Here is a 21,335-nt window from a genome sequence, read left to right as displayed (position 1 = left end):
AAATAAATAAAAATAAATAAAAATTGGAAATCTTGGGTATGACTTCTTTCTTGTACCATTCAACATTCTTGATGTTTACTAGGCCAGTCCAAATAATCTATTTCTTGTGTGCCTGTTTATGTCAGTTTTTTTGTGACATGTGGAGAAGTGGAGCTGAGAGTAACCAAATTAGAATGAAGGAAGAGCTGTTTGTGAATGTCCATGTGACAAATGACAAAACTGGTTTTCCAAGAGGGACAGAGCTTGTTCAAGTTGAACGTTGTATCATATATCATAACTGGGCAAGGTTGAGCTATTCAGGTATTTATTTATGGATGTAATTTCATTTACTTGACATCCTAGCGTATTGTTGATGTCACGCACGTCCGTGTGAAGAGACCACCAAACAGGCTTTGTGTGAGCAATAAAGCTTTTTAATCACCTGGGTGCAGGCGGGCTGAGTCCGAAAAGAGAGTCAGCGAAGGGACATGAGTGTGGGGCCAGATAAGTGTGGGGCCGTTTTATAGGATTTGGGCAGGTAAAGGAAAATTACGGTCAAAGGGGGGTTGTTCTCTGGCGGGCAGGAGTGGGGGTTACAAGGTACTCAGTGGGGGAGCTTTTTGAGCCAGGAAGAGCCAGGAAAAGGAATTTCACAAGATAATATCATCGCTTAAGGCAAGGACCAGCCATTTTCACTTCTTTTGTGGTGGAATGTCATCAGTTAAGTTGAGGCCGGACATTTGCACTTCTTTTGTGATTCTTTAGTTACTTCAGGCCATCTGGGCATACACGTGCAAGTTACAGGGGATGCGATGGGCTTGGCTTGGGCTCAGAGGCCTGACAGTCGAGAAGTTGTATGTTAGTAAATTGATCGTCTTAGTTTTGCAAGAGGTTATACTTTTTTTCACTCTAATAAGGAGACTGCAGGAGGTTATACTTTTAACCTTGTGTTAAATTCTTGGTAAGGAAAATTCCTTTGTGAATTATAATATAATTTGTAAGTTTATGCTGAATTTGGAGGGGGATTCATTGATTTATCATTCAACCTTATGTGGATACCCTGTGGTAATCTTACTAGTGTAGGTTGAGCAAAAGGTGTGTGCTTGAGTTTGTTCCTATAAAATTTTTTCATGACAGCACCTGGAGAGTGGAAATGTGAAAAAAGATGAGGATCGGCACTTTCTAGAAGTGTTGGTCTAAGTTTTCATTTGTTTACTATATGATTTTGAATGCCATCAACTAATACATTTTCAATTATCCCTGAACCCTTTGGTCAGTTAGTGTCAGTAGGAGTTAGAAAAGATCCAGTTGGCCGGGAACGGTGGCTCACTCCTGTAATCCCAGCACTTTGGGAGGCTGAGATGGGTGGATCATGAGGTCAGGAGTTCAAGACCAGCCTGACCAACATGGTGAAACCCCATCTCTACTAAAAATACAAAAATTAGCTGGGCATGGTGGCACGTGCCTGTAATCTCAGCTACTCCGGAGGCTGAGGCAGCAGAATCGCTTGAACCCAGGAGGCAGAGGTTGCAGTGAGCAGATATCGCACCATTGCACTCTAGCCTGGGCAAGAACAAGTCCCCGTCTCAAAAAAAAGAAAAAAGAAAAAGAGCCACGTCTACTTGTGGCCTGGAAAATTGATGGGAAGTTCCTGTACACATTAAACCAGATAATGTCTATTCACTGGTGTTTTTATTTTATTTTTTTTGGAGACAGTCTTGCTCTATCATCCTGGCTGGAGTGCAATGGCACCATCATAGCTCACTGCAGCCTCAACCTCCTGGGTTCTACCCATCCTCCTGCCGCAGCCTCCTGAGTAGCTGGGACTACAGGTGCCTGCCACCACTCCCAGCTAATTTTTTATTTTTTGTAGAGATGGGGTCTCACTATGTTGCCCAGGATAGTCTTAAACTCCTGTTCTAAAGCAATCCTCTTGCTTTAGCCTCCCAAAGTACTGAGATTACAGGCATGAACCATTGCCTGCTCCTGGCCAGTGTTTTTGATTTAAAAGAGAAATACAAGCCGGGCTCAGTGGCTCACGCCTGTAATCCCAGCACTTTGGGAGGCCAAGGTGGGGGGATCACCTGAGGTCGGGAGTTTGAGACCAGCCTGACCAACGTAGAGAAACTCTGTGTTTACTAAAAATACAAAATTAGCTGGGCGTGGTGGCACATGCCTGTAATCTCAGCTACTTGGGAGGCTGAGGCAGGAGAATCGCTTGAACCTGGGAGATGGAGGTTGTGGTAAGCCAAGATCACGCCATTGCACTCCAGCCTGGGCTGTGAGAGCAAAACTTCATCTAAAAAAAAAAAAAAAAAAGAGAGAGAGAGAGAAATACAGGCCCAGTGCAGTGGCTCACGCCTGTAATCCCAGCACTTTGGGAGGCCAAGGTCGTAGATCGCTTGAGCCCAGGAAATCAAGACCAGCTTGGGCAATGGTGAAACCCCATCTCTATCAAAAGTACGAAAATTAGCCAGGTATGGTGGCACACACCTGTAAAGTCCCAGCTACTCAGGAGGCTGGGGCGAAAGGATCACTTGAGCCCAGGAGGTCGAGGCTGCTGTGAGCCTTGATTGTGCCACTGTACTCCCAGCCGGGGTGACAGAGCGAGACCCTGTGTTAATAAACAAACAAATAAAAGAGAAATACATCTAATAATCTGCATCACTTATCTGTGCTTGGAACATTCAATATTAACTCCACCCTTTCCTTTTTCTCTAGGCAAATAAGGGCGAGACTGAAAAATCAAGTCACTCAGTTGAAGGAGGAAGTACCTGGTTTCATACCAGGCCTGGCAATATTACAGGTATTATGATAGTTTATTTCCATTAATGTTGTCTTTGCTTGATTTCTTAATATCATTTCACACCTCTCCCTCTACTTCCCTTTCCTTTTTTTTTTTTTTTTGGCTGCTGTGTAATCTCATGCCTTTTCAGTCTCTCTTGACAGGTTCCCCCTCTTTGGCTCAGTTTCTAAATGTTGGCATATCCCGGCCCTCTGCTCTTCTCTGTGGATACCCTTTCTCTAGGCCAGTGTCTCTTAACTTTTGGTCTTAACTTAGGGCCCCTTTACAATCTTTTTTTTTTCCTTTAATTTAATGTATTTATTTATTTACTTTTGAGAGAAAAGGTCTTACTCTGTTGCCAGGCTGGAATGTAGCAGTGCAATCATAACTCACTGTAGCGTTGAACTCCTGGCTTCAAGCAGTCCTCCTGCCTCTGCCTGCCAAAGCATTGGCATTATAGGCGTGAGCCACTGTACTTGGCCCCCTTTACACTCTTAAAGATGTAAGACCTCAAGGAGCTATTGTTTATACCGATTTATCCATTAATGTTTACTGTATTAGAAATTAGGAAGTTTTGGCCAGGCACGGTGGCTCATGACTGTAATCCAGCACTTTGGGAGGCCAAGGTGGGCAGATCACCTGAGGTCAGGAGTTTGAGACCAGCCTGGCCAACATGGTGAAACCCCACCTTTATTAAAAATACAAAAATTAGCTGGGTGTGGTGGTGGGCGCCTGTAATCCCAGCTACTCAGGAGGCTGAGGCAGGAGAATTGCTTGAATCCGGGAGGTGGAGGTTGCAGTGAGCCAAGATTGTGCCACTGCACTCCAGTCTGGGTGACAGAGATTCCGTCTAAAAAAAAAAAAAGAGAGAGAGAAATTAGGAAGTTTTAAAAATGTTTATTCATTTAAAAATGCCAATAGTAAGCTCATTTATTATATGTTAACATAAATAACATTTTATGGAATAATAACTTTTTTAAAAACAAAATTTAGTGAAAAGAGGCATTATTTTATATTTGTGCACACCTCTTTCCTGTATGGCTTAATAGAAGAGAGCCGGAGTCTTACCTGCCTCTGCATTCAGTCTTTTGCTGTGTGCTGGTTTGATTGAAATATATGGAGAAAATTTGGCTTCATACAGATGTGTAGCTGTAAAAGGGAAGAACTTTTTAAATAGTCTTTCCAGGTAATTGTGGGTATTTTTCTTTGATGTTGTACCAGGACTCAGTAAGTAAAGTTTTAAAAGATTAGTTGCAATGTAGAATCTGAAACGTCATCAGTGAACTTTGATACTTTGTTACATCTTCTCAGACTTGCATACTTTGCTACATCAAAATGTTACATTTGGAATGAATATTTACCCCATGCATGGTTTTGTAACATCCTTTGTTCCTCATTTGGAAAATAATAAGTTCCCTGAATTATGCAGATCTTCCAAATGTTAACATTTCATTATGCAATATGAAAGAATTGGAATCATTAACATCACCAAGCTCATCAGAGAAGTTTTCAAGTATTGAGAAGCTGTCAAGCTCACAGGGGTGGATAAAAAATTTTAACTTTCACCCAAAAACTCACGTTTTATCATTGGCAACAAATACAATTAATTGTTTCTCTGGAAATACCAGGCTCACTTTATTCATTTTTGAGAAAATATTTGTCAGATACTCAAGCCTGAATAATCATTGCTTGTCAGTTGTTATTTCAAGTAAAGATGGTGTTCCATATAAAAATGCATCTGTTTCAGCTAACAAGGCAAAAAAGCACAAGTGCAGCCTGGACAACAAAGTGAGACCCCATCTCTACAAAAAAATTAAAAAATGAGCCAGGAGTGGTAGTACAGACCTGTGGTCCCAACTACATGAGAGGGAGGCAGGAGGATCACTTGAGCCCAGGAAGTCAAGGCTGCAGGGAGTTGTATTCATGCCACTGTACTCCAGCTTGGGTGACAGAGTGAGACCCTGTCTCAAACAAACAAACAAAAAATGCACAAATACTTTAGTAACAACCACAACCACTGTACTTCTGTATATAGCAGAAGTGCATTATGAGTGCTTCCCAATTCCTTACATAGACTATTAAAAACACATGCACTCAAGAGTTGAGGGGTGTGTGTGTGTGTATATATATATATAATTTACTCAGTACAGTGGTACAGTGGCACAATCTTGGTTCACTGCAACCTCCATCTCCCAGGCTCAAGTAAGTAAGTGATCCTCCCACTCAGTCTCCAGAGTAGCTGCGATTACAGGCATACACCACCATGCCTAATTTTTTTTTTGAGACCGAGTCTTGTTTTATCGCCTAGGCTGGAGTGCAGTGGTGCAATCTTGGCTTACTGCAGCCTCCACCTCCCAGGTTCATGCAGTTTTATTGCCTTAGCCTCCTGAGTAGCTGGGATTACAGGTGCCTGCCATCATGCCCTGCTAATTTTTTTTTTTTTTTTTTGAGACAGAGTCTTGCTCTATCCCCCAGGTTGGAATGTAGTGGCGTGATCTCAGCTCATTGAAACCTTTGCCTCCTGGGTTCAGGTGATTCTCATGCCTCAACCTCCCGAGTAGCTGGGATTACAGGTGCCATGCCCAGCTAATTTTTGTAATTTTAGTAGAGATAGGGTTTCACCACATTGGCCAGGCTGGTCTTGAACCCCTGACCTCAGGTGATCCACCTGCCTCAGCCTCCCAAAGTGCTGAGATTACAGGTGTGAGCCACTGCGCCCGGCCTTAATTTTTTGTATTTTTTTGTAGAGTTTTTTTTGCCTTTTTGCCCAGGCTGGTCTCGAACACTGGGACTCAAAGCGATCCTCCTGTCTCAGCTTCCCAAAGTGCTGAGATTATAGGCATGAGCCACTGTGCCTGGCCTTAATTTTTTGTTATTTTTTTGTAGAGATGGTTTTTCGCCTTGTTGCTCCGGCTGATCTCGAGCTCCTGGGCTCAAAGTGATCTTCCCACCTTGGTCTCCCAAAGTCCTGGGATTACAGCATGAGCCACTGTGCTTGGCCACGTTAAGAAAATTAATAATATATGTTTCTTTATCAAGGGCCGTCCTAGTGAAACTGGCATCTAGTTTTACTGAGTGTGTGTGGTGGCGAAGGATACCTTGACAACTAGTCCAAAGCCATTGTCTTGATTTGTGCTGGTTCACTAATAGTCTTACACACCATTGCTTTTGCACCATCAGTACAGATGTTAACACAATTAAAAAGGCAAACAGCATTGTAGTGGTATTATAATGAAACTAGCCTGGCCCAAATAAATCTTTCAAAAGGTCTTGGGGTCCCTAAAGAGTGTGTGGGCCATACTTTCAGAACCATTATTTTAGGCAGTTTCATCTCTCAGGCCAGTGACTTCTAAATCTAGATCTCTTCTGAGCTCCAGGCTCTTGATCTGGGACCCCACTGGTTTCCTTCCCTCCTTGGAGTCTCCTTTGCTTGTTGTTGCTCATCACCCTAATACCTAAACCATTTGAATGCCTTGGGACTCACCCTTGAGGTCTCTTCCCTGTCTTATTCTTTCCCTAAGTGACCTCACCCAGTCCCATAGCTTCATGAGCAAATACTTCCAAATTTAGGTCTCTATCCAGAGTTTCTTCCCTGAGCTCCAGATTCACCCAGTAGGGAGTTATTGAATAAATATTTTTATGGACAAATGTATGAAGGAATGTTTACAGTCTTGATTTGGATGACAGGAAACTCAAGGCTTTCATTTGAAACTCCTGTCAGAGTTTCACCCAACTTGGACATAGTCTCCCTTACAATCTATATGTATGTCTCGAATACATCATTTAATCCCTTGCTAAGTTTCTATCCCTTGTTTATCAAGAATGTCAAAGTAGGCATTGTGTGGTGGCTCACGCCTGTAATCTCAGCACTTTGGGAGGCTAAGGCTGGTGGATCACTTGAGGTCAGGAGTTTGAGACCAGCCTAGCCAACATGGTGAAATCCCATCTCTACTCAAAATATAAAAATTAGCCAGGTATGGTGGTGCACACCTGTGATCACAGCTACTCAGGAGGCTGAGGCAGGAGAATCGCTTGAACCCGGGGGATGGAGGTTGGAGTGAGCCGAGATTGCGCCACTGTACTCCAGCCTTAGACTCTGTCTCAAAAAAAAAAAAAAAAAGTCAAAGTGAATACTACTTAAATATCCCTCTCTCCTCTGCTGTTTGTCTAAAAGGGCTTAGCTGAGAAGAAAAGCACAGAAGGCCTGTCACTCTCTGCCTGGCATGTTCTCTGCTGTGGTGGATTTTCCCTTTTTTGCAAATTACTAAGAATCAAAAGTATATGTTGTGGGTGTATACTGGTACATTTGGTGACTGGTTATATCTTGGCTTATTTTTGCAAATTGTTTGTTGTAGAAAGAGTAAATGTCATAGGCAAGAAGTATACCCTTTTAAAAGAAATATTGGGTTCCCCCCCATTTTAAAAATTAACTTCCAACCTTGTTTTTTTACATTTATTGATGACAAATGTTTTTATTACATAAACACTGTTCTACAGCTAGTCTCATGTCCTTGCTGATAAAAAAAAGTGGTAGAATCTTTTAATTTTGTACTTTAGCACCAGAGTCAACAGCTTTCTGTGATACAAGATTTATGTAATACGTTGTAATCACATCTCCCTGCCTCAGACCTCTAGTCTTTTTCACTCTGGTGCTGGCACCACCGTCTTCCCTGAGCCAGAAGCCTGAGGCCGTCTCCTTACTGAGCTCTCTTCCTCACTCCCTGCATCCAGTTAGGGGCTATTGTCCTGTTGATTCTGCCTCTCATCAACTCTTGGAATCTGTTGCCTCCCCTTGATTCCTACTGCTCCCAACCCTGGGAACACTATAGTTACCTGCTTAATGATTTGGGGGTTCTATCTAGATACCTCCTGTCTGTCCTCCTGACGGCAATTTCAGCCCTTGTTAAAATGCAAGTCTGATCACAATCTATCCAGCCACACTCACTCTCCATCCTTTACCAGAATGATAGTACAAGTTGAGTATCCCTTATCTGAAATACTTGGGACGAGAGTGTTTTAGATTTTGGAATCTGTATATACATAGGGATGAGATCCAATTCTAAAGCAAAATTTATTTATGTTTCGTTATATACCTTATACTTGTAGACTGAAGGTAATTTTATATAAGTGTGTGTGTATATATATACACATATATATGTACATATATATATATAGAGAGAGAGAGAGACGGAGTTTTGCTCTTGTCGCCCAGGCTGGAGTGCAATGGCACGATCTCGGCGCACTACAACCTCCACTTCCCGGGTTCAAGTGATTCTCCTGCCTCAGCCTCCCGAGTAGCTGGGATTACAGGTGTGTGCCACCACACCTGGCTAATTTTTGTATTTTTAGTTGAGATGGGGTTTCACCATGTTGGCCAGGCTGGTGTCAAACTCCTGACCTCAAGTGATCTGCCTGCCCCGGCCTCCTAAAGTGCTGGGATTACAGGCATGAGCCTCCGCACCCAGCCTAGAATTTAAATTCCTCTGGGAAAGCACACAGCACTGAGCCTGGCACAGTGTGCCCTCCACGACCTGGCTTTCTCTTTCTGCCCCGACCTCTCAAAGTGCTGGGATTATAGACGTGAGCCACTGCGCCCGGCCAATTTTATATATTTTTAATAATATTGTGCATGAAATGCACTTTTAACTGTGTTTTGACTGTAAGCCATCACATGAGGCCAGGTGTGGAATTTTCTATTTTTGGCATTGTCAGTGCTCAAAGTTTCTGATTTTGGAGCATTTTGGATTTGTGTTTTTGTTTTTTGTTTTTGTTTTTTGAGACAGGGTCTCACTCGATTGTCCAGGCTGGAGTGCAGGGGTGTGATCATAGTTCATTGCAGCCTGGATCTCCCAGGCTCAAGCTATCCTCCTGTCTCAGCCTCCCGAGTAGCTAGGACTACAGGCATCCAGTTAATTTTAGTATTTGCAACAGAGTTTCTCCATATTGCCCAGGCTAGTCTCAAACTGAGCTCACATGATCTGCCTGCCTCGGCCTCCCAAAGTGCTGAGCCACTGCACCTGACCGATTTTGGATTTTTGAGTTAGGGATCTTAAACCTGTACTACTTATATAGAGTGTTTACAATAGTTCAAATGATTTGTTTATATTTCTAATTGTTCTATGTTTTATACTACCCTACGAGGTAGGAGATGGCCCCTTATAGCCATAGTAACTCATGCTCAAAGATCTTGGGTAGCTTGCCCAAAGCCAGTCAGGAAGGGACTGAGTCTGGGAAATGAACCTAGGTCTGTCTCTGAAACCCATTTGTTCTTCCTCTTTGTTTTTCTAATTCCTTAGCAATGCATTCAAGAACATTCATGATCTGGCCCAAATATATATTTAAAAGTTGAGTTTTCATTTTTTTAAAATAAAATGGATGAGTAACTTCCCAAATAACTGAATATTTATAGGAAATTAAGACTTGACTTTTCATTATAAGAGATACTAATGGACTAAGCATGGTGGCTCACGCCTGTAATCCCAGCACTTTAGGAGGCCAAGGTGAGCGGCTTGCTTGAGCCCAGGAATTTGAGACCAGCCTGGGCAACATAGAGAGACTTTGTCTCCAAAAAAATACAAACATTAGCTGGTTGTGGTGGTACTTGCCTGTAGTCCCCACTCCTGGGGAGGCTGGGGTGGGAGGATTGCTCAAGCCCCGGAGGTTGAGGCTGCAATGAGCTGTAATCGTGTCACTGCATTCCAGCCTGGGTGACAGAGCAAGACTTTTTCCCATTTAAAAAAAAAAAAATTTATGCTAAGGTGATAGAAATACAGCCTTAGCCCCATATAGCGTCATTAGTATTTCTCTCTCTCTTTTTTTTTTGAGTTAGAATCTTATTCTGTCATGCAGGCTGGAGTGCAGTGTTGTGATCTCTGCTCACTGCAACCTCTGCCCTCCCCTGTCCCCCAGGGGATCCTCCCACCTTAGCCTCCCAAGTTAGCTGGAACTACAGGCACACCACCATGCCCAGCTGATTTTTGTATTTTTTGTAAAGATGGAGTTTCGATATGTTGCCCAGGCTGGTCTCTAACTCCTGGGCTCAAGCGATCCACTCACCCTGGCCTTCCAAAGTGCTGGGAGTATCGGCATGAGCCACCGCACCTGGCCAAAAAACTGATTTTTAACAGTATTCGGGAACTATTCAGAGTGCTTTATGTACAGTAACTCATTCAGTCTTCACAAAATACATGGACAGAAACAATACAGTTAATAAACTCAACTAGACTGTATCTTCATAAGGTTTCTTTTTTTTTTTTTTTTTTTTTTTTTTTTTTGAGACGGAGTCTCGCTCTGTCGCCCAGGCTGGAGTGCAGTGGCCGGATCTCAGCTCACTGCAAGCTCCGCCTCCCGGGTTCACGCCATTCTCCTGCCTCAGCCTCCTGAGTAGCTGGGACTACAGGCGCCCGCCACCTCGCCCGGCTAATTTTTTGTATTTTTTAGTAGAGACGGGGTTTCACCGTGTTAGCCAGGATGGTCTCGATCTCCTGACCTCGTGATCCGCCCATCTCGGCCTCCCAAAGTGCTGGGATTACAGGCTTGAGCCACCGCGCCCGGCCTAGGTTTCTGAAACAGAAAGAAAAATGAACCAGTAGACCAATACCCAAGATATCTTATGGTGTAGAACACGGATTAGTAAACTGTGGCTCATATCCAAATGCTGCCCAGTTTATAAAGAGTTAAAAAAGCATTAGCAGCAGCTGCTATGACAGGGTATGTGTCCCATAAAGCCTAAAATATATACCGCCTGCCCCTCTACAGAAACAGTTTATAGACTCCTGGTATAAAAAAAGTGTCCCTGACCTGTTCTGGAATAGGATCTTTTGGATGATGTAATACTCAGCCATCTTCAAGGAAGAAATCAGCATTTTTTTTTTTTGAGATAGAGTTTTACTCTTGTCGCCCAGACTGGAGTGCAATGGCATGATCTTGGCTCACTGCAACCTCTCCTTCCTGGGTTCAAGGGATTCTCCTGCCTCAGCTTCCCAAGTTGCTGGGATTACAGGTGCATGCCATCACACCTGGCTAATATTTGTATTTTTTAATAGAGATGGGGTTTCACCATCTTGACCAGGCTAGTCTCGAACTCCTGACCTCAGGTGATCTACCTACCGGCCTTGGCCTCCCAAAGTGCTGGGATTACAGGCGTGAGCCACTGCGCCCAGACAGAATACATGTTCTTTAAACATTCGTTTTGCTTCTAGTCTATCAATGGTTCTATAGCCAGTCTCCCCTATAAAATGCCTATGCTGGCCAAGTGGGGTGGCTCATGCCTACCTAGCACTTTGGCAGGCTGAGGCAGGAAGATTGCTTAAGCCCAGGTGTTTGAGACCAGCCTGGGCAACAGTGAAACCCCATTTCTACAAAAAATACAACAATTGGCTGGGTGTGGTGGCGGAAGATTGCTTGAGCCTAGGAGTTGCAGGCTGCAATGAGCCATGATCATGCTACTGTACTCTAGGATGGGTGGCAGAGTGAGACCATGTCTCAAAAATAATCAATCAATCAATCAATAGGCCGGGTGCGGTGGCTCAAGCCTGTAATCCCAGCACTTTGGGAGGCCGAGACGGGTGGATCACGAGGTCAGGAGATCGAGACCATCCTGGCCTACACGGTGAAACCCTGTCTCTACTAAAAAATACAAAAAACTAGCTGGGTGAGGTGGTGGGCGCCTGTAGTCCCAGCTACTCGGGAGGCCGAGGCAGGAGAATGGCGTGAACCTGGGAGGCGGAGCTTGCAGTGAGCTGAGATCCGGTCACTACAGTCCAGCCTGGGCGACAGAGCGAGACTCCGTCTCAAAAAAAATTTAAAAATAAATAAATAAATAAATAAATAAATAAAACCTATACTAAAAGTGACTCTTTGAATTGGCTTTTTAGATGTCTTTTCCAATAAAACTTTGACATATGCTCATAACTGTAACTATTAAGTTTTTTTTCTGGAACTGGTTGTAGTTTTAGTGTTTTAGACAAACTCCTTCAGAAATATTCAGGCAGAAAAACAGTTACATATAAAGGAACAACAACAGCGAGAGACTTCAGACTTCTCCTGTGTGACATTAGATGCCAAAGACAACATCTCTGAAGGAAAATACTGTCACTCCAAATCCACCAAGGCCAGTCAAGTGCAAGGGACAGCAGAAAAATATTTTCAGTTATACGGACTTAGAAAAATGTCCACCTACCTTTCCTGGAAAAGTGACTTATAGTTACATTTCACTTACCTGAAACATGAATGAAGATAAACTCTAGAACAGAGAATCTGTGGCTTAAAAAGGACTGGCAGCAAGTGGTAAAACAATTTAATCTCAGAGTTAAGACTAAATAACTAGTTGTAGGTATAAATATGAATGAAATTGTAAAAAAAAAAAAAAAAAACTTTTTTATTTAGAACCACCTCCTTTCCTACTTTGATCTAAAAATTCCAGAATGTATCAAATCTGGTAACTGCACCAGTAAGGGTTGGGTGGTGGGGCAAAGAACATACATAGAAAGTGACCAAAGAGGAAACATGAGAGGCACTAAAGGTCTAGGGAAGTCCCTACGGGAAGCATCTAATGTACTTAGATACAAATAATCCATTAAAAAAAAAGTAGAATTCCCCTCAAAGGACTCTTCTGGCTCTTGCGATTCAAATTAGCACAACAAAACTGAGAACTGTCTGTATAAGGGACAACTGAAGCTAAGATTCCGGCCATGTCCTGAGATCTGAGGGGAGCATCCAGTAATAGCATCAATATGACAAGGTCAGAAAATCCTCTGTCACAAAAGCTGGCTTCTTTCTTTGCCATGGTCCTGTTAAAAGGAGCTGTGCTTCAGTTATCTTTGATATGAAGGGACCTACCACCTTTCCCTCTGTGATACCCTCTGTAATTTTGGGAGAAACACAACTTATGGTAGCATATATCAACCTTGAAAAGGAGAAATACCAACCACTGGAGCATGAAAAAATATTAGTAAAATAAAATTTTACAAATAAATGGTTATAATGATAAACTATAAATATGTTCATGGTTAAAGAAACAGAGGGAACATAGTGAGACACAGCATGGTGGTTCAAAGGATTTGGCGTCTGCACTACAAGTTTCTCCCTCTTTTTTTTTTTTTTTTTTTAAAGAGACAAGGTCTCTCTGTTGCCCAGGCTACCCAGGCACAATATCATGACTCACTGTGCACTGGTGCAATCATGGCAAAACTCCTGAGCTCAAGTAATCCTCCCACCTTGGCCACCCGAGTGCTGGGACTACAGTCGTGCACCACCATGCCTGGCTAATTTTTTGTAAAGATGGGGGTCTCGCTATGTTGCCCAGACTGGTCTCAAACTCCTGGACTGAAATGATCCTCCTCCCTTGGCCTCCCAAAGTGCAGAGATTACAGACCTGAGTCGCTGCACCCGGCCTTCTCTCTGTGTTGGGGCGGGCAGATTGCCCTTTGTCTTGCCTGGCTGTTTATTCAGTGTAAACTAGAGTGAGGTCCTTCCACCCTCCTTTCTATTTTCTGTGTGGAGGGGCCAGGGAGCTTTCCATTGCCCCTGGGGGTGGGGGAGAGGGTGTGGACTGTGCCCTCTGGGTGCTCCTGCCTCTCAGGCATTTTTCTTGCCTGATGACAGTTTCTCAGCCCTCCATACTCTGTTTTTTTTGGTATGGCAGCAGAAATCCCACATGTTTCTGGTAGGCCTGCAGCATCCTTGCTTAGTTTCCTGTGCAGATGCAGATATCCTCTTCTTTCTGTTTGAGGTTTTGCAGTGAGAACCACGTGGGCCTTGTTTAGGGGAGGGGCTGTAACACCATCTGTGTTCACATAATCCCTCCTGCCCCCACAGCCTCCCTATACTCCTGTAAGTTCTCTGCAACAAGAGTTGCATGATTAAACATTTCTTTTATTAAAACTAAAATTGTAGAAGCTTTTCTGTGCACTTTGCCTTTCCCTAATCATCTGATTTGCATGCATTTATTATTCTAGATTGGCAACAGAGATGATTCCAATCTTTATATAAAAGTGAAGCTGAAGGCTGCTGAAGAGGTAAGCCCCAACAGCCATGCCATCACCCTCCCCCACCTCCACCTGGGTCCTATCAATTACCCCTTGCCCTTTTTGTTCCTCCCTGTGTAAACTTTTATCACCCACAGGAGACATTAGTTTATCTATTTTGCAAGTCAGAAATGGGTGAGTTAGACCTGTGACCTCTGGTTTGCCCTTGAGTTTTTGTTTTCTCTTTAATGATTTTCTTCCCAAAGAGCAGGATGTCAGTTGAGAAAAGTGACGAGACAAGTCTCAATCATTTTAGGAGATTTATTTGCCAAAATTAAAGACACACCTGGGAGACAGGTCTATGCCTTTCTCTGAAGATGATTTCGAGTTCTCCAAATTTAAAGAGGAAAGGGCAGGTTATTGAGAAGTACACAATTTTCATGTAAGAGGTGGGTAGGGAAAAATAGTCATTCATGACTTTGGCTAAGTGAATCTGCATTTTTTACATAAGATGACATAGACAGTTGGACACCATGGCTTATGCCTGTAATCCCAATACTTTGAGAGGCTGAGGCAGGTGGATCACCTGAGCTCAGGAGTTCGATACCAGCCTGAGAAACATGGAGAAACCCCATCTATACTAAAAATGCAAAAAATTAGCCAGGTGTGGTAGCGCATGCCTATAATCCCAGCTACTTGGGAGACTGAGGCAGGAGAATTGCTTGAACCTGGGAGGCGGAGGTTGCGGTGAGCTGAGATCATGCCATTGCACTGCAGCTTGGGCAACGAGAGTGAAACTCCATCCCCCCCTAAAAAAAGATAATATAGACAAGTGGGGCTGAGGAAAAATGCAGGCAATCTGCATTTTATGTAAGATAACATAGACAAAATGGGGCAGGGGAACAATCAGATATACATTTGTGTCTGGTGGGCTGGGGGTGGCTGCACCTGTAAAGACAAGCTATCGGTTTACATTGCCATGGTGAAATTTTAACAGAAACATCATAAAGATCTTGCAGCTCACTAGGAATTTCCTTGTGGGCAAAATATGGGGGAGGCATGTAGCTTTTCATCTTGTAACATCTTATTTAGGAACCAAAAAGGGGGAGGCAGATTTGCATGACCCAGTTCCCAGCTTGGCTTTTCCCTTTGACTTAATGAATTTGGGGTCCCAAGATTTAATTTCCTTTCTCAAGGAATAGCAAGCGTGACATTGCTGAAGTGCCGTAGTGGCAATTAACCAGCGAATGATGAATGGGTTGAAGTGAGGGACTCATTCTTCAGAACATATAAGGGTGAAATGATGACCAACACCTTGTTTGTTAGTCATGTCTGTAAAAGAAATGGTTCAGTATCTCAAGTTGTCTTGCCATTTACCTGCTTTTAATGTCCGTTTTGCAGATTGGGATCAAAGCCACTCACATTAAGTTACCAAGAACAACCACAGAATCTGAGGTGAGTTTTTATAAGTTGATTGTGAAGAGGGAAGCTGAAGTGGTTTCCTCTCTGGTTTTGGTTTAGGGGGACTTTGGGGACTGACACATTTACCCAAGACCTCCAGGTACTTTTTTTTTTTTTTTTTTGAGCTAGTTTCGCTCTTGTTGCCCAGGCTGGAGAGCAATGGCGCGATCTCGACTCCCTGCAACCTCCGCCTCCCCAGTTCAAGCGATTCTCCTGCCTCAGCCTCCCAAGTAGCTGGGATTACAGGCGCGCACCACATCGCCTGGCTAATTTTTATATTTTTAATACAGACGGGGTTTCACCTCGTTGGCCAGACTGGTCTCGAACTCCTGACCTTAGGTGGTTCACCCGCCTCGGCCTCCCAAAGTGCTGGGATTACAGGTGTGAGCCACCACCATGCCCAGCACCTCCAGGTGTTCTTTCTTCACAGACTCCCATAAAGGAGATGGTGCAGTCCCAGGGGAGGAATATTTGGTACTCAAAGTGTGACTGTAGTACTGTTTGCTTCCAAATCATCTGTTGTGTTTATTAAAACTGATCCTTGGCCTGTAATTATCTGCATTCTAAAAACCAAATATGTATTCCTTTTATATGAGGTTTAGGAATAGGCAGAACAAATTAGTGGTGATTAAAGTCAGAACTGTGGTTGCCTGTAGGTGGGAGATTAACGCTAAAGGAGTAGGAGGATAAAGCAACTTCTTAAGGTTATAGCAATGTTCCATATATGTGCTGTCCAGTATGGGAGCCACTAGCCCCATGAGGCTATTTGAATTTAATTAAAATGACATAAAATTAAAAATTCACTTCCTTAGTTGTACTAGCCACTTTGCAAGGATTCAGTAGCTGCTATTGTATTGTAAGGTGCAAATTACAGAAAATTTCTGCCATCACAAAAAAGATGATTGGACATTGCTGCTCTACATCTTGATTTGGATGATTGTAACATGGGTATTATTGCTGTAATAAGTTATTAGAGTTCTTAGCTCTTTTTATTGTATTGTATTATATTTTTAGAGACAGGGTCGCACTCTGTTGCCCCAGCTGGAGCACAGTGGTGTGGTCATAGCTCATTGTAGCCTCAACCTCCTAAGCTCAAGTGATCCTCCCACCTCAGCCTCTTGAGCAGCTGGGACTATAGGCATGAGCCACCATGCCCAGCCAATTTTTTTTTTTTTTTTTTAAGACAGGGTTTTACTCTTGTCGCCCAGGCTAGAGTGCAATGGTGCGATCTTGGCTCACTGCAACCTCCACCTCCTGGGTTCAAGCGATTCTTGTGCCTCAGCCTCCTGAGTAGCTGTGACTACAGGCATGTGCCACCACACCCACCTAATTTTTGTATTTTTAGTTGCCCATATTGCCCAGGCTGGTCTCAAACTCCTGACTTCCAGTGATCTGCCCACCCAAGCCTCCCAAAGTGCTGGGATTATAGGCGTGAACTACCACACCTGGCCCTTTTTTTTTTTTTTTGAGACAGAGTCTTGCTCTGTTGCCCAGGCTGGAGAGCAGTGGCATGATCTCAGCTCACTGCAACCTCCGCTTCCTGGGTTCAAGCGATTCTCATGCCTCAGCCTCCTGAGAGGCTGGGACTACAGGCACGTGCCACCATGCCTGGCTTATTTTTTGTATTTTTGTAGAGACAGGGTTTCACCATGTTGGCCAGGCTGGTTTCAAACGCCTGGCTTCAAGTGATCCAGTAACTGCTATTGTATTGTACGGTACAAATTATAGAAAATAATTTTCTATATTTTGGGAGGCCCACCTCGGCCTCCCAAAGTGCTGGGATGACAGGTGTGAGCCACCGCACCGGGCCCTAATTTTTTTTTTTTTTTTTTGAGATGGAGTTTCACTATTGTTGCCCCAGCTGGAGTACAATGGCACAATCTCAGCTCACCACTGGAGTGCAGTGGCACGATCTCAGTTCACTGCAACCTCCGCCTCCCGGGTTCAAGTGATTCTCCTGCCTCAGCCTCCCGAGTAGCTGGGATTACAGGCATGTGCAACCACACCTGGCTAATTTTGTATTTTTAGTAGAGACAGGGTTTCACTACGTTGGCTAAGCTAGTCTTGAACTCCCGAGCTCAGGTGATCCACCCACCTCAGCCTCCTAAAGTGCTGGGATTACAGGCGTGAGCCACTGCACCCAGCCCCTGGCCCTAATTTTTAAAAATTTTTGTAGAGATCACATTTCACTGTGTTGCCCAGGCTGGTCTTGAACACCTGGGTTCAAGTAATCCTCCTGACTTGGCCTCCCAAAGTGCTGGGATTACAGGCATGAGCCACCTCGCCCAGCCATTTAGCTCTTTTATTTGATGGACTTCTTACCAGACACCTAGGGGATGCATTCTATGTTAAGTACAGGTGTTCTGCTCAGGAGTCAAGGGGAAGGTACATTCTGAAAGAACTATAATTAAACTGTTGGGGGGGAAATAGGGCAACCTAATTTTTGCCTTGAAAAGTGTTTCTTCCTACCTTTTGATTTCTATGTGATATACAAATTATATGTGGTATTACTTTTAGGTGATCAAGTACATTACATCTTTGAATGAAGACTCTACTATACACGGGTTCTTAGTGCAGCTACCTTTTGATTCAGAGAATTCCATTAACACTGAAGAAGTGATCAATGCTATTGCACCCGAGAAGGATGTGGATGGGTAAATGTGGCTTGGCTTCCTATGTCTCATTGCATGCTTTCATTTATAATATGTTTCTGTTTGGGGAATACAGCATAAATGTTTCTAAAGAGTAAAGACACCTAATTGCCTTTATTTCCTTCTTATTTCCATCACTTTTTTTTAGATTGACCAACATCAGTGCTGGGAAACTTGCTAGAGGTGACCTCAATGACTGTTTCATTCCTTGTACGCCTAAGGGATGCTTGGAACTCATCAAAGAGACAGGTAAAAACAACAAACCAAACAACAAGAAAGCATCATTTCCTGAAGCCTGGTCTTGACATGTGGTGGCATAGAGGAGGTACATAGTGGGCCATAAATAAATGGACTTGATTGGCAGAAGGGCCTGTCTAGTAAGGATGTTACCTAAATTTTCTCTCCATTTTCTCAGAAACTCTATGAAGTAGGTACTGTTACTGTTCAACTGCTAAGAGAATAGGCTCAGGCCAGGCACGGCGGCTCACGCCTGTAATCCCAGCACTTTGGGAGGCCGAAGCGGGCAGATCACCTGAGGTCAGGAGTTCGAGACCAACCTGGTCAACATGGTGAAACCTTGTCTCTACTAAAAATACAAAAGAATTATCCAGGCAGGGTGGTGTGCACCTGTATTTCCAGCTATTTGGGAGGCAGAGGTGGGAGGATTGCTTGAACCCGGGAGGAGGAGGTTGCAGTGAGCTGAGATCACCCCACTGCACTCCAGCCTGGGCAACAGAGTGAGACTCTGTCTCTAAAACAAACAAACAAAAACCAGCTCAGAGAGAGCAAGTAACTTGTCTGGGAGACAATGGAACCAAGATTTGAATTCAGAGTTATCTGAGTTGAAAGCAATTTATTTTTTGCGAAAAATAACCTATACAGTAATAAAAATTTGGATAGTTTAAAAGAATATGAAGTGAAAAGTCCCACCTCCCCCCACCCCCAAAATGGGCACTGAATCTCCACAGTAGTTCCAGGACTCGACAGATGGCTGGAAATGGGTCTCCTGTACAGTTGGCCATATTGTCCCATTACTAGTTAGCACCTTGCTATTTTAATTTCATTATGAGTACTTTTAGCAGAGGTTATTTTTTACAAGGAAATGGGTCCTGGTAAAAAGAAGTAGGTCAGAAGTTTCAAGTGGAAAGTTTTGGCCAGCATAAATGAAAATTTTCTGTGGTTGGCAAGAAAAGGTCAATCAAGCCATAAGCTTTGACAGTTCATTTCTACAGTTAAATGTATATTCTTTTTTTTTTTTTTTTTTTTTTTTTTTTTTTTGAGACGGAGTCTTGCGCTGTCGCCCAGGCTGGAGTGCAGTGGCCGGATCTCAGCTCACTGCAAGCTCCGCCTCCCGGGTTCACGCCATTCTCCGGCCTCAGCCTCCCGAGTAGCTGGGACTACAGGCGCTGCCACCTCGCCCGGCTATTTTTTGTATTTCTTAGTAGAGACGGGGTTTCACCGTGTTAGCCAGGATGGTCTCGATCTCCTGACCTCGTGATCCGCCCATCTCGGCCTCCCAAAGTGCTGGGATTACAGACTTGAGCCACCGCGCCCGGCCTAAATGTATATTCTTCAGCATATTTAGCAAACATTGTAGTGCCTTGCTTAAAAAAGAAAAAAAATCCCACGAGGACAGCACCTGAAGGCCACTGCCTCTTATTGACAGTGATGCTATCATTTGCCCTGATGCAGCTTTAACTCTTCTGCTGAATCCTTAAAAAGTATAGAAAGTTACCTTTTAAAAGTTCGTGGTCCTTACTTCTAGATGTTCATGATGTTAACATTATTATAAGAGTTTATCTTTTCCTGAAAAAAACGATTTTATACAAGAAGCACAATTTAAACCCTACCTGCCTTGACCAAGGGTCCACTGCCCTCAGCCTTGACTGCCCTGAGGACTCTGATGAAGTCATCAACTTCTCTCTGCTTTCTTCTTTGTGGACAGCTCATTCTCGGGCTCCACTTTGTGGCCACAGACACCTACAGCCTGGTTCCATCCTTAAGCCTAACAGTCATGGGATTGGATCTTATCAGCTGAGGGAAGAAATATGGTCACCTGTCCACTACTGGATACTCACTCAGGCTGTCTTTAGTAGAGTATGAGTCAGCCCTAAAAAGGACGTTGGTATATTGCCAGAAAAATGGATGCTGTGATGCAAAAAGAAAGCTTGCTGCCACAGTTAAATTTCCCCTTTATCACTTCCCTGCAAGTAACCCTATGGCTCAGGCCCTAAGCCAAAAGAGAAATTTGGGTGAGGAACTGTATAAACAAACTTACCAAATTTGGAAAGAATTACTGATACTAATCTAATTTCCTACACATCTCTCCAACCTGTTTGTTTTAACTATTTTTCCCATGTAATTTAATCTGATATCTTCTTCTGTATGGCTGATTAGCTGTATGTCAGGGTTTCTTTTTTCTTTGAGTGTAGGTTTTCTTCCCACTCCCTTATGACTCAATGAATGATCTTGGCTTAAGCTGCTCCCAAAAACCCACGACAAGAAGGACACATGTACAAGTCCCAATTTATAGCTGAAACCCTAGAGTTGAGAATATTATTGCCAAAGAAGGAATGTTTTTGGGAAGGTTTCTGTTTGATGTTAAGAACCTGTTTTTGTGCACTTATTCTGAATTCTCCACGTGGCATGTGAATGAGGGCAGCTTCTATCCTCCAGCTCTGATGCAGGCTGGCTTTTCTTTCAGGGGTGCCGATTGCCGGAAGGCATGCTGTGGTGGTCGGGCGCAGTAAAATTGTCGGGGCCCCGATGCATGACTTGCTTCTGTGGAACAATGCCACAGTGACCACCTGCCACTCCAAGACTGCCAATCTGAATGAGGAGGTAGGGAGTCCAGGGGAGAGGTGAAGGTGTTACGGTGGGGAGGGTGGGTGTTCTTTTCACACACTAAATGCCAGATGCTGCCATGTCCTTTATACTCATGACCTCATTTAACCCCATCATCTCATTTTTACAAGATGAAAAAGCAAATTCAAATTAAAGGCTGAGTGGGGTGGCTCACACCTCTAGTCCCAACACTTTGGGAGGCTGAGGCAGGAGGATTGTTTGAGCTCAAGAGTTTTTGAGACCAGCCTGGGCAACATAGTGAGACACTTTCTCTGCAAAAAAATTAAAAATTAGCCAGATGGGGTGGGCAGATGCCTGTAGTCCCAGCTACTCGGGAGTTTGAGGCAAGAGGATTGCTTGAGCCCAGGAGGTTGAGGCTGCAGTAAGCCATGATCACACCACTGCACTCCAGCCTGGGCTACAGAGCAAGACCCTGTCTCAAAAAAAAAAAAATTAATTAATTATTTAAAAAAAAAAAACATAAAATTAAAAGCGTGCCCAAGTTTATACAGAGTTTGTTCTGTGTAATTTCTCTTTTCTTTTTTCTTTCTTTCTTTTTTTTTTTGAGACGGAGTTTCACTCCTGTTGCCCAGGCTGGAGTGCAATGGCGCGATCTCAGCTCACCACAACCTCTGCCTCCTGGGTTCA

General features: G+C 43.6%; 1 protein-coding gene across 1 annotated transcript in view; it reads left to right on the top strand.

The window, feature by feature from the left end:
• The window catches only part of LOC101014176 (C-1-tetrahydrofolate synthase, cytoplasmic), a 76,831-nt gene that overhangs the window by 11,906 nt on the left and 43,590 nt on the right, over positions 1 to 21,335 (top strand). The window contains exons 2-7 of the mRNA XM_031661385.1: positions 2,701 to 2,785; positions 13,723 to 13,782; positions 15,133 to 15,186; positions 17,710 to 17,846; positions 17,992 to 18,092; positions 20,548 to 20,684. Coding sequence (XP_031517245.1) covers positions 2,701 to 2,785; positions 13,723 to 13,782; positions 15,133 to 15,186; positions 17,710 to 17,846; positions 17,992 to 18,092; positions 20,548 to 20,684 — 574 coding nt within the window. The remainder of the gene's footprint in view (positions 1 to 2,700; positions 2,786 to 13,722; positions 13,783 to 15,132; positions 15,187 to 17,709; positions 17,847 to 17,991; positions 18,093 to 20,547; positions 20,685 to 21,335) is intronic.

Source organism: Papio anubis, unplaced genomic scaffold (assembly GCF_008728515.1).
Source record: "Papio anubis isolate 15944 unplaced genomic scaffold, Panubis1.0 scaffold142, whole genome shotgun sequence".
Classification (NCBI taxonomy): domain Eukaryota; kingdom Metazoa; phylum Chordata; class Mammalia; order Primates; family Cercopithecidae; genus Papio; species Papio anubis.
The sequence above is the reverse complement of the archived record's forward strand: the minus strand, read 5'-3'. Positions and strand labels throughout refer to the sequence as shown.